General features: G+C 32.8%; 1 protein-coding gene across 1 annotated transcript in view; it reads left to right on the top strand.

The window, feature by feature from the left end:
* Positions 1 to 12,957, top strand: part of Isoc1 (isochorismatase domain containing 1) — an 88,761-nt gene extending 75,804 nt beyond the window's left edge. The window contains exon 5 of the mRNA XM_048811814.1: positions 12,847 to 12,957. Coding sequence (XP_048667771.1) covers positions 12,847 to 12,918 — 72 coding nt within the window. The 3' untranslated portion in view covers positions 12,919 to 12,957. The remainder of the gene's footprint in view (positions 1 to 12,846) is intronic.
* The last annotated feature ends 1,966 nt before the right edge of the window (positions 12,958 to 14,923 follow it).

Below are 14,923 nucleotides of genomic sequence, written 5' to 3'. Positions count from 1 at the left end.
AAATATTCAATTATCACACATGAATTTGCCTTCTATAGATCAAAGCTATGGTAATCCAAACGGGATTTTATTTAGAAAGGAGTAGCTCCACAATAGAAAGTTTTTAGACAATATCTAGTGATTGGATTCTATTCTAGTCCCTGTATTTGTGAAGAACTGAGTTTTATACTTTTTTTTTTAATCTTAACTGGACTGACAGATGCAACTGAGAGTAGAGCCAGAATAAATCATTTTCTCGGCTCAATGTTTTATAACTTTTTGCATGACAAGGATCAAGGATGACTTGGGGTGATCATTAATTTTTTTTTCCTAACTTCACATCAGAAGTGAAAGAATTAGGATATTTGGAGAGCTATCCAGAAATTTACGTTTTAAAAGTATCTTTATTTCTTCAAGATGATTCTTATATTCATACAAGTTTTGGGGACTTACATTATTAGCAGATGTCAAATTTGCTATCACACTGCACATTTAAAAAATAAGCAAAATGCTCTCCCAAATATACACATCTTACAAAGTAGACAACATTTTTTTTTTCCTGGTACCAGGGATTGAACCCAGGGGTGCTTTATGCTTTACCATTGAGCCATACCCCCAACCTTATTTTGTATTTAGAGACAGGGTATCACTGAGTTGCTTAGAGCCTCATTAAATTGCTGAGGCTGGCTTTGAACCGCCTCAGCCTGCTAAACCACTGGGATTACAGGTGTGTGCTACGGAGCCCGGCTTAGACAACATTTTTGAGAAGAGAAACAGATGTTTGGAATAGTTAATCTTGCAAGATTTATTTGGCTGCTTAAGGTGTGTCTAAGCAGATATAATAGGGAGAACAGGAATACAATTAGAATATGTCAAGGTAAATGTAGTTATAATAAATTACATTGGTCATGTTATTTATTTGTTGCTATTTTAGGATTTGTTGTAATATAGATTTTTGGAAAACTTACCAGCAGGTGGTAGCACTGTTCAACAAATATACCTCCATATCACAAAGACAGCAATTGTAAATGAATTATTGACTGCTAGAGTAGTAACTTTCAAATGTGTTAGAATATTGGATTGGAATTCAGAAAGCCTGACTCCTAGTCCCATGTGTATTACATTATAAGCTCCATCATTTTGGAAAAATAATCGAATCTCATAGTATTTAGATAATACTGTAAGTAATATTGGGATGATAATAATAACTAACCTGGCTTGTGTTGTTTAAGGGTAAAGGAAAAAATGTTTGTGAGATCATTATGGAAAGAGTAGAGTGCTATATTAAGTGGAAACTATCATCTTTCTCTTTTCATTCCTTTATTTCCTGTTATCTAGACATTTTAAGATATGTTCTCATTAGTAAGGATGATGATCACCATGCTGGACCTTAAAAGCATGACACTCATAAATGTCAAATGATTTTCCATGGCTTATTATTTAACAGTTTTTGACAATTTTTAATTATTACCTTTCCATGTGTTGTAAAATGTCAAAACTCTTTGTTGGGTCCAAGAAAAGCAGTTCCAAACTCTGGATGCTTTTTCTTGTACAAGCATTGCTTGCCTAACCTATGCATTTGTGTGAACCTACAGAAGAAAAGTTCAAGAGAATCCAAATGATATCTTCAAGCTTCTTTTACAGAAGAAAATAGTATCTGTCAACATGATCATAAAGAACAAGGGGTATATTTAGCTGTCAGTCTATCTTTTCTACATAGTTTTTTTTTTTGTGTGTGTGTGTGTATGTGCGCAGAGAAGTGAACAACCACTTAAATGACTCAAAAAAAAAAAAAAATACAGAACCTAGGAACCACTAAATTGAGAACTTTTAAAAAATATAATAGACATTATCAATCATGTTTAATAGACCAGTCACATTGCTAGGTGTGGCGATACAGGCTATGGAAGACACGAGCCTGGGGAATGAAGGGGATGATTGTAACTTTGGCAAAAATCAGAGGCTTTAAAAAAAAAATATGTCTGAGAGAAGAAAATGCATTTATATTTATGAGAAAGCGCCATTAAGAAGACACAAAGCCCCAGGCAGTAGGGTTCAAGATCAAATCTGGACATTTCAGTGGGGAATAATCTCCTAACTTTCAAAGAGTTCATTGAAACCAGCTGCAATAGGGTGGTTGAAGGTAGTAGGGAAAAGAGGAAAAGGGGGTACAAAATCATACAAGTGTATTCCAAGAAAGGAGAACCTTGGGACTGAAGAACATTTGAGAGTGTGATAAAAGCTTCACAGCAAGCCAGACGGTTTACACAAACTTGGAAGAACAACTTCCTCTTCCTATGCAGGGTTTTCCCCAGGTCCTTAAAGCTCTATTCTCCTTTAACAATGTTATGAATTAAAGTGAAAGATAACTCCTGATGCTGACATATAACTAATTTAGTATCTGGCTGAGGACATGTGTAATAATGTCAAAAGCAGTTACCCCATATTCTATTAAATTAGGTCTGCAATATAAAGGAGATGGGCTGTCTCTCCCAAACAAGTTGTCTACACACATAAAACATGCACAAATAAGGAACAGTAAGCTCACTTTCAAGAGCCTCTGGGAAGACTTCCCTGAGATCCTATTTCCACAACTGTGTTGACAACTATTTTTTATATTGGAACAATATGCCACACTTATTTCTATTGTGTTACAATACTATTTGGATAATTATCATTTCAAATGGGGCTGTGAACCTGACTAAATACTAAAAGGTTTAAAGATCATTGAAAGTTGTTTTAAAGCAGCATTATTGGGGCCTGACACATAAATATCATCAATTTTGCCAAATATGTACATTCCCATAACCAGTATCATAATCATCATGTAGAACACTTTCATGACTCTAAAATAAAGTTGCCCAGTGCCTCTTTGTGTTGGATCTTCTCTCCCAGTCTCTGGACCCTGCAACTGCTATACTGTGTCCTGTCACTGTAGGTACAACTTTTCTAGAATTTCACATCAGTGGAATCACCCAGTGTATTCTGTGTTTGCTTTCTTTTGCTTAGCACCATGCTCTTAAGATGCATCTATATTTTGTATTTATCAGAAGTCAGTTATTTCCCTCCATTAATTGGCTAAACACTATTTTATTCAGAATTTATTTTTCCCAGGGTCCAGTCCAGGGTATCACATACGTTTAGTTGTCATATCTCTTTAGACAAACCTCCCCCACCCAGGCCATGATCGTTTCTTAAACTTTTCTTATTTTTGATGACGTTGACAGTTATGAGGCATACTGGAATACATCTCAAGATTGGTTTGTCTAGTGGTTTCCCCATAATTGGACTGCAGATACGGAGTTTTTGGCTTACTATATAACCACAGAGGTAGAGTGCTGTTCTTGAAGTCATGTTTATGAGGAATATTGACCTGATATTTCTCTCATAATGTCTGTCTGATGAAACAAACCTTTCTCTTCAGTTTTTTTGAAATATTTTTTTGTGTGTAGAATTGGTATTTATTCTTCCTTAACTATTTAATAGAATAAACCATTGAATAAAACTGGGAAAAATTTTCATTTTTAGAGAAGTGTTAAATTATAAATTAAAATTTTAAAACATATAGCTGTTCATGTTCTCTTCATCTTTGCTGTACTGTGTATATATTTCAAATTTCAAAGATCTGTATATATACTTCCTCTAAGTTTAAAAACCTACTTCCACAAAGCTTTTCAAAATGTTCTCGTTATATCTGTAAAATTATATATTGATGCCACATTTTTCATTTCTGATGCTGATAAATGTCTATTTTTTCCTTGATCAGGTCAAATGTTTTGTGTTTACTTGATTATTCTCTATTTTTTATTAATTTTTTTAACCTCTGAATTTTATTTTTAATCTTCCTGATTTAATTGAACTTTTTTCCTAGTTTTTTGGATGAAAGTTCAAGTTATTGATTTCAGACATTTTCTGTTTTAAATGTTTTAATTGACAATAAAAATTGTATAATTTAAGGGGTTCAATATGATGTTTAGGCCATGTATTCGTTGTATAATGTTCAAATTGGTTAATATATGTATCTCTCAAATATTATTTCTTTGTGGTCAAAAGACTGAAAATATTTACTTCTAGCCTTATTGAAACACACATGATCATTATCAATAGTCATCCTACTCTGCAATAGGACAAATAAGTTTTGTTCTATCTAACAATGTCTTAGCACCTGTTGAACGATCTTTCCCAATTCTCTGCACCCTATTCTCCTTTGCCTTTGGTAACCATTTTCGATTTCTATGAAATGAATTTTTTAAAGTTTCCAAGTAAAAGTGAGATCATGCAGTACTTGTCTTTATGTGCTTGGTTTATTTCACTTAACATAATGATCTCCAGTTCCATCCATGTGGTCACCAATGACAGATTTCATCATTTCTTAAGGATGAATAATAGTCCATTACGTAGGAACCAAATTTGCTGTATCCATTCATTGACTGCCAGACACTTTTGTTACATTCACTGGCTATTATGACTAATTCTGCAATAAACATGGTGGTGCTAATGTCTCTGACATGCTGATTACATATCATTTGGATATATACCTACTAGTGGGATCTCTGGATCATACTATAGTTCTAATTTTCTTGAAGAACATCCATACTGTTCTTCATAATGGTTGATAATAATTCACATTCCCACCAAGAGTGTGTGTTTCCTTTTCTCCATATCTTTGCCAGAATGTGTCTTTAGTCTTTTTTGTTTTTTATTGGTTGCTCAAAACATTACAATGCTCTTGACATATCATATCTCATACATTTGGTCTTTAGTCTTTTTAATAATGGTTATTCTTACTGAAGTGAGATGACATCTCATTGTGATTTTGATTTGCATTTTCCTGATAAGTGATGTTGAACAATTTTCATATACTTTTTGGCTGTTTGTATGTTTTCTTTTTGAGAGAGATCTATTTAGGTCCATTGCAAATCTTCAATTGCTTTTCTTTTTCTTGCTATTGAGTTTTTCATATACTCTGGTTATTAACACTCTTGCCACATGTATAGTTTGAAAAAAATTCCTATACTTTGTCTCTTCATTGTTGATTGTTTCCTTTGTTGTGCAGAAGTATTTTGATTTAATCTCATTTTTATATTTGTTTCCCATGGTTTCAAGGTCATATTCCCAAAATCTCTGCCCATTGCAGTGTCTTGAATTGTCTCACCTTATGTTGCTTCTGGAAGTTGCAAATCTTTTATTCAAGTTTTTAATCTGCTTTAGATTGACATTTGTAATAAGTGAGAGATAAGAGTGTAGTTTCTGCATGTAAATATCCAATTTTCCTAGTATCATTTATTGAAAAGACTGTTCTTTTCCCAATGGATATTCTTTTTCTAATAACTATAATTTTAATTTTAAAATATTTTTAAGTCAAAGGGGGATAAAATGATTATATTAAATGTACTAATAAGTGAACACCTGTGTATCCAGTGCTGTAAGAAGATGATCATCATATTTTGTAGGTCCTTTCTCATCCCCCTGAACTTTATGAATTTGTGGTTTTCTTAATACCTCTGTTGAAGATCAGTTGGCTTTAGATATATACAATTACCTCTAGGGTCTCTGTTGCATTGATCTCTGTATCTCTTTTTATACAATTCCATGCAGTTTTGATTATGATTAAACTCATAATGTATTTTGAATTCAAGTAGTTTATTGCTTCCTTTTGATCTTTTCTTGAAGTGGCTTTGGCTATTTGGACTTTTTGGTCATCCCATACAAATTTTTGGAATTTTATTTTTCTGTGCTGCGGAGAATGTCATTAGGATTATATTGAAGTTGTAGATTTGGTACATATTTTAATGATATTGATTCTTCCAATCAAAGAATAATTGATGTCTTCATTTTTTGTTTCTTTAATTTCCTTCATCATTATTTGATAGTTTTTATAGTAGTAATCTTTCACTACTTTGATTACATTTATTCCTAGTTATTTTATGTTTTAGTAGCTATTGTAAATGAGATTGCTCTCCTAATTTCTTTTTCAGATAATTCAATGTTATATACAACAATGCTGCTGATTTTAATGTTAATTTTGTATCTTACAACTTTTTGAATCCATTTTTTGATGATCTTTTGGGCTTTCTAAATATGATACCATGTCACCTTCAAATTGTGACACTTGGACTTCATCTTTTCCAATTTGGATGCTCTTCATTTTCTTTATTTTGATGATTGCTCTACCTAAAAATTTCACTATATTTTGAATAAAAATGGTGAAAATGGGCATCTTTGTCTTGTTTCAGATATTAGATAAAAGCTTTTACTTTTGTGTGTGTGTGTTTTATATGATGTTAGTTCTTGGCTTCTTATATATGCCTTTCCTATGTTCATGTATGTTCCTCCTCTAGGTCATTTATCCATTGTGTTTACCATGAAGCTGAATTTTAGCCCATGCCTTCTCTGTATCTATTATGATTACATGACTTTTATCCTTCATTCTGTTGATGTGGTGTATTGCATTTACTGATTTGCATAGGTTGAACCAGCTTTTCATCCCTGAGAGGAATTGCACTGAATAGCAATGATTATTCTTATTAATATGCTGTCGGCTTTGTTTCATTGATGGTTTTGGTATCAGGGCAATTCTGGCCTCATAGAACAAGTCTGAAAGAATTTGTAATAATTTCAGAAGAACTTGTATTCTTTAAATGTTTGCTAAAATTCAGCAGTGAAACTGTCTTGTCCTGTATTTTTTTCCAGTTTTGGGAGACTTTTTATTACTGATTCATTCTCATTACTTTGTGCAGTTCAGATTTTCTATTTCTTCCAGGTGTTCATATTTGTTGGTATACAAACTTTTTGTAATCCTAATGATCATTCATATTTCTGCCTTGTCAGTTTTACTGTCCCCTTTTTCATCTGATTTTGAGTCTTTGTTTTTCTTATGCTAGGTATGGTTTATTTTGTTTTTTCCAAAAAATGATTCTCATTCATCTTTTAAATATATTTTTAGTCTGATTGATTTATACTCTTGTATTTAATATGTATTTCCAACTTGGGCAGGCTTTTTTTATTTTCAGTTCCTTGAGATGCAGCAATAAGTTCCTTGTTTGGGATCACTCTTCTTTTTTCATATTGATATAATCTACTGTTTACATCCCTTTTACCACCGCTTTTACTGCATCTCATGGGGTTTGGTATAGTATGTCTCTAGGCTCATTTGTTTTATGAAATTTTATTCTACTTCTTCATTTTGAGTTTTTGATGTCCCATTTTACACCTTTGTATATTATCTTTTAAAACATCAATGACATTTTTTACTTTTTGTCTTTTTGCTAAAGATATAGTTTTCATACCAGGTTTATAATATTGGGGCATTCTGAGTTTGTATAGTTACCCCTACAAGTGAGTTTATAGACTTGTAACGAGAAACATGTTGTCTTGATATTAAGTGAAATAAGACAAACCAAGGTCAAGGGTCATGTGTTTTATGTGGAAGTTGGAGAGGAAAAAAGTAAAAGAAAGGTCATGTTGGGGGCGAAGGGTAGGCAGATCTTATGAAAATTTAAGGGAGATCAGTAGAGTAGAGGAAAGGGACCAATAGGAGAAAAAGGAAGGGAAAGGGGGAAATAATGGGGAATGATATTGGCCAAATTATATGGCTACATTATGTGCATGTATGAATATGTAACAATGAATCCTACCATTATGAAGAGTACAATGCATCAATAAAAATATGGAAAAAAGAAGCGTGTTATAAATTCTATGTTATCTTTTCATTTTAATTTAGAGAAAATCCTAATTATTTTTAAATATTCTCAATCTATGGATTATTTAGAAGTACATGATGTTCATAAGTATGTATTACCTGTCACAATGTTCTCCCATTTTAGGCAGAAATCAAGGATTCTTATTAAGTTACATATGTATGAAACCATCACCACAATCTAGTGTGCCAACTTTCTCATAACCTCAGAAAGTCCCTGATGTCCATTTGCAATACTTGCTGGTTCTCGCTTCAGTTCCACAAAATCACTAATCTGCATTCTGTCTCTATGGAGTTGCCTTTTCTGAATTTTTCATATCATAAAAAACATACAATGTATTATTGAGAGGTATGTTGTTTAATTGGTGATATTTGTGGCTTCCCTAAATTTCCTGTTTTTGATATGTAATCATGTACATTGTATGATTTTTTAATCATAAAATTTATTGAGGTATTGCATGGTCTAGTTTTTAATGGTCTATTGTTTGTTATGGAGAATGTTCCTTCTGCACCTGAAAAGAATAAGTGTCGTAATGTTTGGTAGATGGTTATGGAAATGTCTGTTACTTCAGGTTGTCCAGTAGTGTGGTTCAGGTCTTGAGGTCCCTGAAGATCTTCTGCCTGGTTGGTTTTGTTTTGTTTTTTTTGTTTTTGTTCATTGGGAGTGTAGTATTGATTTCCAAGTATCATTGTTGAATTCTATAGCTTCCTTTCAATCTGTCATTTCTTTGTCATGTATTTGGGAACTATGCTATTTGTGTACATGTTTGCATATTTTATATTTTCATGTTGAATTGACCATTTTATCATTACAAAATTTCCCCATTTTTCTATAGTAATTCTTGCTTAAGAAAAAAAATTTTTTTTGCTCTGATATTGGTATAGCCATTCCAACTCTTTTATTGTTACTGGTTTTCTGGTATAGTATTCTTCATTCTCATGTCTTTGTACCATTGAAATTGAAGTTTGTTCCTTGTGGATAGACTGTGATTAGATTTTGTTTTGTTCTGGTCAGGATTTTTTTATATACCTGTTTTGCCAGTCTCTATTTTGTGATAGAGTGTTTCCTCTATTTGCATTTAATATAATTGCTGATATGAATGTATTTATATTTTGTTACTTTATTGTTCTTTCTTCTTTGATTTTAAAATACACATTTTTCATGGAAATCTATGTAGTTTTATTTATTTTCCATATTTTTATTGTGCCTTTTAGTTGTACCTAATGATAGGAATTGTTGTTACATACTTTTCTTATATTTTGTGCACATGCATATAATTTGGCCAATATCACACTCCAGCTAAAATTTATTTGGTTAAAATTATTTTTATTATTTTTTAAAATTAAGTTATTTTAATTAGGTATATATGACAGCAGAATGCATTTTAATCCATTGTACACAATTGTAGCACAACTTTTCATTTCTCTGGTTGTACACGATGGAACATTGCATCATATGTGCAGTTATACATGTTCCTACAGTAATGATGTCCATCTCATTCTACCATCTTTCCTGTCCCTATACTCCCTTCCCTTTACCCCATCAAAGCTCCTCCATTTTTCCCATGTCCCCCTCATTATGGATCAGTATCCACTTATCAGAGACACCATTCAGCCTTTGTTTTTTGGGGGATTGGCTTACTTTACTTATCATGATGTTCTCCAATTCCATTCATTTACCTGCAAATGCCATAATTTTAGTCTCTTTTAATGCAGAGTAATATTCCAATGTGTATATACACCACATTTTCTTTATGCATTCATCTACTAAGGGCATCTAGGTTGGTTCCACAGTTTAGCTAACATAAATTGTGCTGCTATAAACATTGGTATAACTGTGTCTCTGTAGTATGGTATTTTTTAAAGTCCTCTGGATATAGACTAAGGACCGGGATAGGTGGGTCAAATGGTGATTCCATTCCAAGTTTTCTAAGGAACCTCCATACTGCTTTCCAGATTGGTTGCCACAGGCATGTCAGATAAAGCACTAATCTCCAGTATATATAAAGAACCAAAAAAACCTTAACACCAAGAAACAAAACAAAAATAATAACCCCATCAATAAATGAGCTAAGGAGCTGGATACGTCTCAGAAGAAGATAAACATTCGGTCAACAAACATAGGAAAAATATTCAACATCTCTAATAATTAGAAAAATGCAAATGAAAAATATTTTGATTTCATCTCACTGCAGTCAGAATGGCAGTTATTAAGAATACAGACAATAATAAATGCTAGTGAGGATATTGGGGGAAAGGCACAAAATTCTTTTTTGAAGAATTTTTTTCTCAATAGTTCCTTAGGTATTTTTTGTTTTATGCACCTTAATTTAAAATGACCTTTCAGACTGATGTTAACAAATTCAAAATAACTTCTGCTCCAATATTGTTATTCTTCTATTTTACTTAGTATGTATATATATAAAATGTTTTAAATCAGTTTTATAATTATTCTCTATATATTTCTCTTATAGAAGTCAAGAGAAAAAATATATACATGCTTTTTCTTATGAGTAGTTACTTTACTGGTGGTGCTCTTTATTTCTCCATGTAGATTAGACTTACTGTGTGATATAATTTCTTTTTCATTTGAAAGACTTCTTTTAATATCCTTTATAATGTAGTTTTTCCAGCAACATTAGTTACCTGAAAATGTCTTTATTTCTCCTTCATTTCAAAGGATTCTTTTCTTGATTATCTTTCTCTCTCATTCCACCCTCAATACTTTAAAATTGCATTCTGGACTTCATTGTTTCTGGTGAGGATATGATATTAATCTTACTGTGGTTCCTATAAATGTGATGAATTATTTTGTTTTAGTGCATTCAAAATTGCCTATATTTTCTATCAGGAATTTTAATATAATATCTATAATTGAAGATGTCTTTGTCCTTAGTGTTTGGTGTCTTTTTTCCCTATATCATCTTGTTAAATTTCTGGCTGCTTTAATTTTGTTTGTCCTAATTAGTGTTTCAACCTGAAGCACTTTCCTGTATGTATTCCCCTGATTCAGCTATTGTTCTCAACAGTGCCCCTGAGTATAATCTTTTCTGTACTTAGCTCCAAATGTAGTCAGCACTCAGAGAAACTGTTCTTCATGGTTTGCTCCACCCTGGTAAGGTCACCCTGGTAAGGTCACCCTGGTAAGGTCAAGGACAGCCCCCCAGATTAAACCTCATAATACCCATTGTGCTTATCAAGGTTCACTTTGAATAAACACTTGCCAATTTGTTTCATGCCTTTGGCCATTTCTCAGAATCTTGGAATAGTTATGACAGTTTTGTCCAGTTTTATATTTACTTTTAAGAGAGAAGATTTGCTGAGATTTTTATTTTAAAAACTCTGGAAGTCCTACCCAGAGCATACAATTTTGATTAAAAGTGTCATTTTATGAATCTCAAAAATGATTTCTAAACTTGAAGTTCAGCATCACAATCATTAAGAGTTCTGGAGAAGTAGACATATCTGGATCTCCTTCCAGGCTTGAGGATCTGTTCACACTTTAGAAAGTTCCAGGGGAAAGGACATTCTGAAGGAGCTGGAAAAAAAGTTTATTCTAGCTTAGGCTTTATCATTACTAACTTGTCTGAGTATGTAAAATCCTGAGAAATATCACTGATAATTCATTGGTCCAGAAAAGTGAAATGAAAAAACAAATAATTATTCCAAATTTTTATAAGGAAACAACTCTTAAAAAATTAAGAAATTATCAGAAATTAAGAAATAAAAAATATCAGAACTAATTTCAAATAAAAATGAGATAAATTTATCAATATGAAGAAGACGATTGGATTTCTTGTTAAAAAAAAATCCAACAATATTGCATGTAGAAGAAGCTAACAAGCAGAAAAGAAAAACAGCTTCTGATATGGGAGAGCTGGCCAGGCATTATCACTCATGCCTTTTCTGGTGGGTGATCATGGCCTGGGTTTCACAAGTAGTCCATGATGTTCTTCTAGAGAATGTAACAATTTTATGGAATGCCATCATCAGAGAGGTTCTTTGTTACATCATGCATCAAGACATAAAACAAGACTACTTCATGGTAATGTTTGAACACAGATAAAGAACATTTTCCAGACCACAGAAATTTCCAGATGTGGGCAAAGGAATACCAATTAAATATTAAGATCATAAATTTAAAGCTTTTCTGATGTTAATTCAAGGTGAAATACTAAGTTTAATATAGATGAATAACAAAAGAGACAAAAGATAATAAAGATTTAACTTGCAAATCTTTAGTTGGACTTCATCTATGGCTCTTACCTTCGTGGGACTTGATGGTTGTCATTTCATGTAGTTGTACAGCTATACTGTAGTATACAGTAGTTACAGGGAAATATCATCTCCATTCTGTTAAGTTCTCTTTTCATCCTTAGCAATGATAAAAGAGGGGTAGGATGTAGATACATGTGAATCTTTGTTCTTGGAGTTTTGAGAAGTTGAATACCTAGGTACCTACATATATAGGCAGAGATCGAAGTATGCATATAAATTACAGATATATGAACTTCTTATTCTTGTGATCACTCTCCTTGGTGATGGAAACTATTAGCAAGATTGGAAAGTCACTTTTGGATGTTATAATCTTTGTAAAACAATTTACCTCAACATGAAAGAGAGAAGTATATATTCAGAATGGGAATTGAAGTCAATTTCCTTCCATGTATTATTTTATCAAAATGAATTCAAATACTAAGTATAATTATAATATCCTAACAAAAATAAATAATGAAAAAATGGTAGATAGCTATAATTAAAATGGTAAAATTGAAACCATACTTCCAGAACAACATAGGTCAAATAGACTTTTGAAAACTTGCAAGGAAATGAATCTCATTTATAGCATGGTTTCTATGAGAATAAATTCCAAGCACTAAGCTATTTATATTCAAGGGAACATTTAAAATATTGCCCTTTCATAAACTGGAGCCTGCCTGCCTGTGGTCTTCTCTCCCAGAGAACAAGATTTGGCTACAAGAAACATTTTCACCATTCTTGGAGCTTAGTGCAGTTATTGAGCCAAGTGACTTATAAAGGAAAGAAAAAGAAAACATGAACTGTAAGGTGTGGCTTACAGAATGCTACCTGGACTCTTTACAGACACAGGACTGAATCAAATTTGAAAAGATTTGCACATTTATATTTTGTTTTCTACTGTATTTCAGAGAGGAATGTTCCCTGTTCCTTCTAGAGGATATTTGATCAGGACCAACACCAATGACCCCACACAGACCTAACTGGGACCCTTGGGCAGCCAGCTGAAGTTTCACAGGCAATTCATCCACTGCTTTCTTCTGCTTCTGAGGCAAGATTTTCCCTCCTAACTGCCAGTTTCTGGAGGCCCAGGAAATTTTTCAGTTTCAGTTATATGTCTGTAGTCCCTAGAAATGTGTCAATCTTGGAAAACACATTTCTTTAATTCTAACTTGTATGTAGTAGCTCTGTTTAATATATACGTAAATGTGAAGATAAATTTCCATTTACTTTATGGGTGTTTCTCATTAATGTGTAAATCCAGACCATATCCTGAATTTTCAGCATTATTTTAAGTTTTAAATATGTGTTTTCCTGATATGAAAAAACTAAATATTTGTTTTTAGGGAAAAAATAAGTACTAATGTTATTTACCATAACAAAAATTATTCAGCTTAATCAAACTATATGCATTATTTTTGTTTTATTGAAGCATACAGGCTCAAACCATGCACTAAATGGCTAGTCACTCAAGAAGATAGAGGTATCCTCTCACCTCCAGGAATGAACTGTCTTTGTGATTTCCAACTCGCCTTGAAACTGTTCAAGGTTATAAATTTTCAGTTTCTGCCCTTCCACAGTCATGGAAGGTGGTAAGCCCTATTATTAAGTGGTGGTAAGTCCTATTATTACCAGGTTGCTCAATTATATTTCCTTGATTTGCTGTCTATTTTGGCAAGCGAATACAATTATTTCAGATTTTCAAGTTTTACTCAATCTCCATGTTTAAGCAACAGAATTTTCACTTTAAAAGAAATAACTTTTTTGTTCGTTTTCTCTTGTACAAACCTGCCTCTCTTTTGAGGGCATGTTTTTCAGTTCTTCATGGGGAAATTTTTCTAAATTTTAGTCTCAAGAAGGGTTTTCCTAAGTAGCTATCTGAAGACTGGGTTTTCTGTGTGATGTACTCTCTATATTCTGTCTAACCTTGACCAGTCTTCCCAGCTCATCTTATTAAAAATGAGTGTGCACATTTTATCTCAAGCACACTAGAAACAGCTTCTATTTGAGTTTACAAATTAGACACCTCATACATAGAAGGCCATAGAAATAACTATTCTGGGTAAACTTCATTTTATATGAGAAATCTTGGGGTGGATGATTGTTTAAAAACCATTGCACAAATAACCTGAATTAAGGGGATGTCAGGAAGATAACACTCCTCCAAAGATATTTATGTCTTGTTCCCAGAAAATGTCACTGTTATCTACAGTTGCAGTTATGACAAATTAAGGACCATGAGATGGGGAGATTATCCAAGTGAGCCCAATGTAATTACAAAGGTTCTTATAAATAGTCAGAAGACTCAGTATCAGAATCAGAAATTTGTAGATGCTTCTGGCTTGATTGGAGAAAGTGTTCACAAACCAAGGAATGCAAATGGCCTCTAAAATTGGAAATTATAAGGAAAGTGATTTTCCCTGATAGGTCTCCAGAAAGGAATGCAGCCCTGCCAATACCTTAACTTTAACTCATTGAAACCAGTTAGACTTTTGATATCCAGAAATGTAAAATAATGAATTTGTATTGTTTTGCCATTAACTTTATTGTAATTTGTTATAGCAGCAATAAAAACTAATATGGGGAAGTGGAGGACAGTTAGGATTCATTATCAATGTTGATAATAGTGTGAATATTTTAAGTCTCTTATTATATTTTATTTTGTTATACATGACAGAAGAATGCATTACAATTCATATGACACATATAGAGCACAATTTTTCATATCTCTGATTCTACACGAAGTAGAGTCACACCATTTGTGTTTTAATATGTACTTAGGGTAATGATGTCCATCTCATTCCACTGTCTTTCCCATGCTCTCTTCCTTCTCCTCCCTCCCCTTTGCTCTATCTAGAGTTTGTCTAATTCTTTCATGCTTCCCCCTCCCCGACCCCACTATGAATCGGCCTCCTTATATCAGAGAAAACATTCGGCATTTGGTTTTTTGGGATTGGCTTACTTTACTCAGTATGATATTCTCCCACT

Source organism: Marmota marmota, unplaced genomic scaffold (genome assembly GCF_001458135.2).
Source record: "Marmota marmota marmota unplaced genomic scaffold, marMar, whole genome shotgun sequence".
NCBI classification, from domain to species: domain Eukaryota; kingdom Metazoa; phylum Chordata; class Mammalia; order Rodentia; family Sciuridae; genus Marmota; species Marmota marmota.
Note: the sequence above shows the minus strand (reverse complement) of the source record. Positions and strands in the feature narration are given on the sequence as shown.